The sequence below is a fragment of the Somniosus microcephalus genome, chromosome 8, assembly GCF_052327205.1.
Source record: "Somniosus microcephalus isolate GS21.2 chromosome 8, FLI_Smic_1.0, whole genome shotgun sequence".
NCBI lineage: Eukaryota > Metazoa > Chordata > Chondrichthyes > Squaliformes > Somniosidae > Somniosus > Somniosus microcephalus.
In genome coordinates this window covers 159,001,306-159,007,528 of record NC_140994.1, presented here as the reverse complement: position 1 = coordinate 159,007,528, position 6,223 = coordinate 159,001,306, and the positions used below count along the sequence as shown (strand labels likewise).

Below are 6,223 nucleotides of genomic sequence, written 5' to 3'. Positions count from 1 at the left end.
TCTCCCACCACTCGCTCCCATCCCCCCCACCCCTTCTACACCACTCGCTCCCATCCCCCCACCCCTTCTCCGGACCACTCGCGCCCTCCCCCTCCCCCCCCCCTTCTCCACCACTTCGCGTCCATCGCCCCCCCGCCTTCTCCCACCACTCGCTCCCTCCCTCCCCCCCTTCTCCCACCACTACGCTCCCTCCCCCCCCCCCTTCTCCCACCACTCGCTCCCTCCCCCCCCCCTTCTCTCACCACCTACTCGCTCCCTCCCCCCCCCTTCTCCACACTCGCCGTCCCTCCCCCCCCCTTCTCTCTCTCGCTCCCTCCCCCCCCTTCTCTCTCTCCCCCACCACTCCTCCTCCCTCCCCCCCTTCTCCCACCACTCGCTCCCTCCCCCCCCCCTTCTCCCACCACTCGCTCCCTCCCCCCCCCCCCCCTCGCTCCCCCCCCCTCACCCTCGCTCCTCCCCCCCCCTTCTCCCACCACTCGCTCCCTCCCCCCCCTTCTCACTCTCGCTCCCTCCCTCCCCCCCTTCTCCCTCTCTCGCTCCCCCTCCCCCCCTTCTCTCACTCGCTCCCTCCCTCCCCCTTCTCTCTCTCGCTCCCCCCTCCCCTTCTCTCTCTCGCTCCCCCCCTCCCCCTTCTCTCTCTCGCTCCCCCCCTCCCCCTTCTCTCTCTCGCTCCCCCCTCCCCTTCTCTCTCTCGCTCCCCCCTCCCCTTCTCTCTCTCGCTCCCCCCTCCCCCTTCTCTCTCTCTCTCCCCCCCTCCCCCTTCTCTCTCTCGCTCCCCCCCCTCCCCTTCTCTCTCTCGCTCCCCCCCTCCCCTTCTCTCTCTCGCTCCCCCCCTCCCCCTTCTCTCTCTCGCTCCCCCCCTCCCCCTTCTCTCTCTCGCTCCCCCCCTCCCCCTTCTCTCTCTCGCTCCCCCCTCCCCCTTCTCTCTCTCGCTCCCCCCCTCCCCCTTCTCTCTCTCGCTCCCCCCCCTCCCCTTCTCTCTCTCGCTCCCCCCTCCCCTTCTCTCTCTCTCGCTCCCCCCCTCCCCCTTCTCTCTCTCGCTCCCCCCCTCCCCTTCTCTCTCTCTCGCTCTCCCCCCTCCCCTTCTCTCTCTCGCTCCCCCCCCTCCCCCTTCTCTCTCTCGCTCCCCCCCTCCCCCTTCTCTCTCTCGCTCCCCCCCTCCCCCTTCTCTCTCTCTCGCTCCCCCCCCTCCCCCTTCTCTCTCTCGCTCCCCCCCTCCCCCTTCTCTCTCTCGCTCCCCCCCTCCCCCTTCTCTCTCTCGCTCCCCCCCCTCCCCCTTCTCTCTCTCGCTCCCCCCCCCTCCCCCTTCTCTCTCTCGCTCCCCCCCCTCCCCCTTCTCTCTCGCTCCCCCCCTCCCCCTTCTCTCTCTCGCTCCCCCCCTCCCCCTTCTCTCTCTCGCTCCCCCCCTCCCCTTCTCTCTCTCGCTCCTCCCCTCTCTCTCTCGCTCCCCCCTCCCCCTTCTCTCTCTCGCTCCCCCCCTCCCCTTCTCTCTCTCGCTCCCCCCCTCCCCTTCTCTCTCTCGCTCCCCCCTCCCCCTTCTCTCTCTCGCTCCCCCCCCTCCCCCTTCTCTCTCTCGCTCCCCCCCTCCCCTTCTCTCTCGCTCCCCCCTCCCCTTCTCTCTCTCGCTCCCCCCCCTCCCCTTCTCTCTCTCGCTCCCCCCCTCCCCCTTCTCTCTCTCGCTCCCCCCTCCCCCTTCTCTCTCGCTCCCCCCCCTCCCCTCTTCTCTCTCCCCCCCCCCTTCTCTCTCTCGCTCCCCCCCTCCCCCTTCTCTCTCGCTCCCCCCTCCCTTCTCTCTCTCGCTCCCCCCCTCCCTTCTCTCTCTCGCTCCCCCCTCCCCCTTCTCTCTCTCGCTCTCCCCCCCCCTTCTCTCGCGCTCCCCCCTCCCCCTTCTCTCTCTCGCTCCCCCCCTCCCCCTTCTCTCTCTCGCTCCCCCCCTCCCTTCTCTCTCTCGCTCCCCCCTCCCCCTTCTCTCTCTCGCTCCCCCTCTCCCCCTTCTCTCTCTCGCTCCCCCCCTCCCCTTCTCTCTCTCGCTCCCCCCCTCCCCCTTCTCTCTCTCGCTCCCCCCCTCCCCCTTCTCTCTCTCGCCTCCCCCCTCCCCCTTCTCTCTCTCGCTCCCCCCTCCCTTCTCTCTCTCGCTCCCCCCCTCCCCTTCTCTCTCTCGCTCCCCCCTCCCCCTTCTCTCTCTCGCTCCCCCCCCTCCCCCTTCTCTCTCTCTCTCGCTCCCCCCTCCCCCTTCTCTCTCTCGCTCCCCCCCTCCCCTTCTCTCTCTCGCTCCCCCCCTCCCTTCTCTCTCTCGCTCCCCCCTCCCCCTTCTCTCTCTCGCTCCCCCCCCTCCCCCTTCTCTCTCTCGCTCCCCCCCTCCCCTTCTCTCTCTCGCTCCCCCCCTCCCCCTTCTCTCTCTCGCTCCCCCCCTCCCCTTCTCTCTCTCGCTCCCCCCTCCCTTCTCTCTCTCGCTCCCCCCTCCCCCTTCTCTCTCTCGCTCCCCCCCCTCCCCCTTCTCTCTCTCGCTCCCCCCCTCCCCCTTCTCTCTCTCGCTCCCCCCCTCTCTCTCGTCCCTCTCTCTCTCTCGCTCCCCCCCTCCCCCTTCTCTCTCTCGCTCCCCCCTCCCCCTTCTCTCTCCCCCCCTCCCCCCCTCCCCCTTCTCTCTCTCGCTCCCCCCTCCCCCTTCTCTCCCCCCCTCCCCCTTCTCTCTCTCGCTCCCCCCTCCCCCTTCTCGCTCCCCCCTTCCCCCTTCTCGCTCCCCCCTTCCCCCTTCTCGCTCCCCCCCCTCTCTCTCGCTCCCCCCCTCTCTCTCTCGCTCCCCCCCTCCCCCTTCTCTCTCCCCCCTCCCCCTTCTCTCTCCCCCCCTCCCCCTTCTCTCTCCCCCCCTCCCCCTTCTCTCTCCCCCCTCTCTCTCTCGCTCCCCCCTCTCTCTCTCGCTCCCCCCCTCCCCCTTCTCTCTCTCCCCCCCTCCCCTTCTCTCTCTCGCTCCCCCCCTCCCCCTTCTCTCTCTCGCTCCCCCCCTCCCCCTTCTCTCTCTCGCTCCCCCCCTCCCCCTTCTCTCTCCCCCCCTCCCCCTTCTCTCTCTCGCTCCCCCCCCTCCCCCTTCTCTCTCCCCCCCTCCCCCTTCTCTCTCTCGCTCCCCCCTCCCCCTTCTCTCTCCCCCCCTCCCCCTTCTCTCTCTCGCTCCCCCCTCCCCCTTCTCGCTCCCCCCTTCCCCCTTCTCGCTCCCCCCCCTCTCTCTCGCTCCCCCCTCCCCCTTCTCTCTCCCCCCCCCTCTCTCTCGCTCCCCCCCTCCCCCTTCTCTCTCCCCCCCTCCCCCTTCTCTCTCCCCCTCCCCCTTCTCTCTCCCCCCTCCCCCTTCTCTCTCCCCCCCTCCCCCTTCTCTCTCCCCCCTCTCTCTCTCCCGCTCCCCCCTCTCTCTCTCGCTCCCCCCCTCCCTCTCGCTACCCCCCTCCCCCTTCTCTCTCCCCCCTCCCCTTCTCTCTCTCGCTCCCCCCCTCCCCCTTCTCTCTCTCGCTCCCCCCCTCCCCCTTCTCTCTCTCGCTCCCCCCCCTCCCCCCCTTCTCTCTCTCGCTCCCCCCCTCCCCCTTCTCTCTCTCGCTCCCCCCCTCCCCTTCTCTCTCTCGCTCCCCCCTCCCCCTTCTCTCTCTCGCTCCCCCCTCCCCCTTCTCGCTCCCCCTTCCCCCTTCTCGCTCCCCCCCTCTCTCTCTCTCGCTCCCCCCCTCTCTCTCTCGCTCCCCCCTCCCCCTTCTCTCTCTCCCCCCCTCCCCCTTCTCTCTCTCCCCCCCTCCCCCTTCTCCCCCCCCTCCCCCCTTCTCTCTCTCCCCCCCCTCCCCCCTTCTCTCTCTCCCCCCTCCCCCTTCTCTCCCCCCCTCCCCCTTCTCTCCCCCCCCTCCCCCTTCTCTCTCTCCCCCTCCCCCTTCTCTCCCCCCCTCCCCCTTCTCTCCCCCCCCTCCCCCTTCTCTCTCTCCCCCTCCCCCTTCTCTCTCTCCCCCTCCCCCTTCTCTCTCTCCCCCCTCCTCTCTCCCCCCCTCTCTCTCTCGCTCCCCCCCTCCCCCTTCTCTCTCTCGCTCCCCCCCTCCCCCTTCTCTCTCTCGCTCCCCCCCTCCCCCTTCTCTCTCTCGCTCCCCCCCTCCCCCTTCTCTCTCTCGCTCCCCCCCTCCCCCTTCTCGCTCCCCCCTCTCTCTCTCTCGCTCCCCCCCTCCCCCTTCTCTCTCTCTCGCTCCCCCCCTTCTCTCTCCCCCCCTCCTCTCTCCCCCCCTCTCTCTCCCCCCCCTCCCCCTTCTCTCTCCCCCCTCTCTCTCTCGCTCCCCCCTCCCCCTTCTCTCTCTCGCTCCCCCCCTCCCCCTTCTCTCTCTCGCTCCCCCCCTCCCCCTTCTCTCTCTCGCTCCCCCCCTCCCCCTTCTCTCTCTCGCTCCCCCCCTCCCCCTTCTCTCTCTCGCTCCCCCCCTCCCCCTTCTCTCTCTCTCGCTCCCCCCCTCCCCCTTCTCTCTCTCCCCCCCTTCTCTCTCGCTCCCCCCCTCCCCCTTCTCTCTCTCGCTCCCCCTTCTCTCTCTCGCTCCCCCTTCTCTCTCTCGCTCCCCCTTCTCTCTCTCGCTCCCCCTTCTCTCTCTCGCTCCCCCTTCTCTCTCTCGCTCCCCCTTCTCTCTCTCGCTCCCCCTTCTCTCTCTCGCTCCCCCTTCTCTCTCTCGCTCCCCCCCTCCCCCTTCTCTCTCTCGCTCCCCCCCTCCCCCTTCTCTCTCTCGCTCCCCCTTCTCTCTCTCGCTCCCCCTTCTCTCTCTCGCTCCCCCTTCTCTCTCTCGCTCCCCCTTCTCTCTCTCGCTCCCCCTTCTCTCTCTCGCTCCCCCTTCTCTCTCTCGCTCCCCCCCTCCCCCTTCTCTCTCTCGCTCCCCCCCCTCCCCCTTCTCTCTCTCGCTCCCCCCCCTCCCCCTTCTCTCTCTCGCTCCCCCCCTCCCCCTTCTCTCTCTCTCGCTCCCCCCCTCCCCCTTCTCTCTCTCGCTCCCCCCTTCTCTCTCTCGCTCCCCCTTCTCTCTCTCGCTCCCCCTTCTCTCTCTCGCTCCCCCTTCTCTCTCTCGCTCCCCCTTCTCTCTCTCGCTCCCCCCCTCCCCCTTCTCTCTCTCGCTCCCCCCCCTCCCCCTTCTCTCTCTCCCCCCCTCCCCCTTCTCTCTCTCGCTCCCCCTTCTCTCTCTCGCTCCCCCTTCTCTCTCTCGCTCCCCTTCTCTCTCTCGCTCCCCCTTCTCTCTCTCGCTCCCCCTTCTCTCTCTCGCTCCCCCCTCCCCCTTCTCTCTCTCGCTCCCCCCCTCCCCCTTCTCTCTCTCGCTCCCCCCTTCCCCCTTCTCGCTCCCCCCTTCCCCCTTCTCGCTCCCCCCTCTCTCTCTCTCTCCCCCCCCCCTCCCCCTTCTCTCTCTCCCCCCCCCCTCCCCCTTCTCTCTCTCCCCCCCCCCTCCCCCTTCTCTCTCTCCCCCCCCCCTCCCCCTTCTCTCTCTCCCCCCCCCCTCCCCCTTCTCTCTCTCCCCCCCCCCTCCCCCTTCTCTCTCTCCCCCCCCCCCTCCCCCTTCTCTCTCTCCCCCCCCCCTCCCCCTTCTCTCTCCCCCTCTCTCTCTCGCTCCCCCTTCTCTCTCTCGCTCCCCCTTCTCTCTCCCCGCGCTCCTCACCAGCCGGTCTTTCTCTAACACGAAGACACTGGCGGTCTTGTCGAAGGAGCCGGACGCAAGCCTGCGCCCATCGCAGCTCCACGCCACCGAGTGCACCTTGGCCGCGTGCGCCGAGAACTCTTTGGTGCGGCCGTTATTTTTGAAATGTTCCTGAATTTCCATCGGGTAAGCGGCCGCCATGTTCCCGCGCCGGGCCGAGCCACTCACTGCCCGCGGGGGAGGGGGTGTCTCGGGCAGCAGGAACGGCTGGGGAAGCGAGAGCCGCCACCCGCCACTAACACCTCTAATCATTCACACAACATATCAATGCGCAAGAAGGCTGCAATTCGAGGGAGGTTTTTTCAATACAGTCATTTTTGTAAATGTTTATATATTGAGTACCTCCCTGCCAGAGGAATGGTTCAGCCGGACTCCGCGAATAAAACTTTATTTAAACTCACACCACGAACAGGTTCCCGCTGTTCTCGTAAAGGGACAGTATCCCACTTGTCACATGCAATCCTGGTTAGGTGCAGTGCTTTTACTAGAGGTGGTTGTATACTGCAGAGTATTTGATCATGTTTCTACATTTTCACTTGTTACTGAAT

At 68.2% G+C, this 6,223-nt stretch overlaps 1 protein-coding gene across 1 annotated transcript in view; it reads right to left on the bottom strand.

Moving 5' to 3' along the window:
* thoc3 (THO complex 3) overlaps positions 1-5,864 on the bottom strand; it is a 26,023-nt gene extending 20,159 nt beyond the window's left edge. Inside the window, exon 1 of the mRNA XM_085995291.1 lies at positions 5,637-5,864. Within this exon, the coding sequence (XP_085851417.1) occupies positions 5,637-5,816 (180 nt within the window). The 5' untranslated portion in view covers positions 5,817-5,864. The remainder of the gene's footprint in view (positions 1-5,636) is intronic.
* Positions 5,865-6,223: the final 359 nt, after the last annotated feature.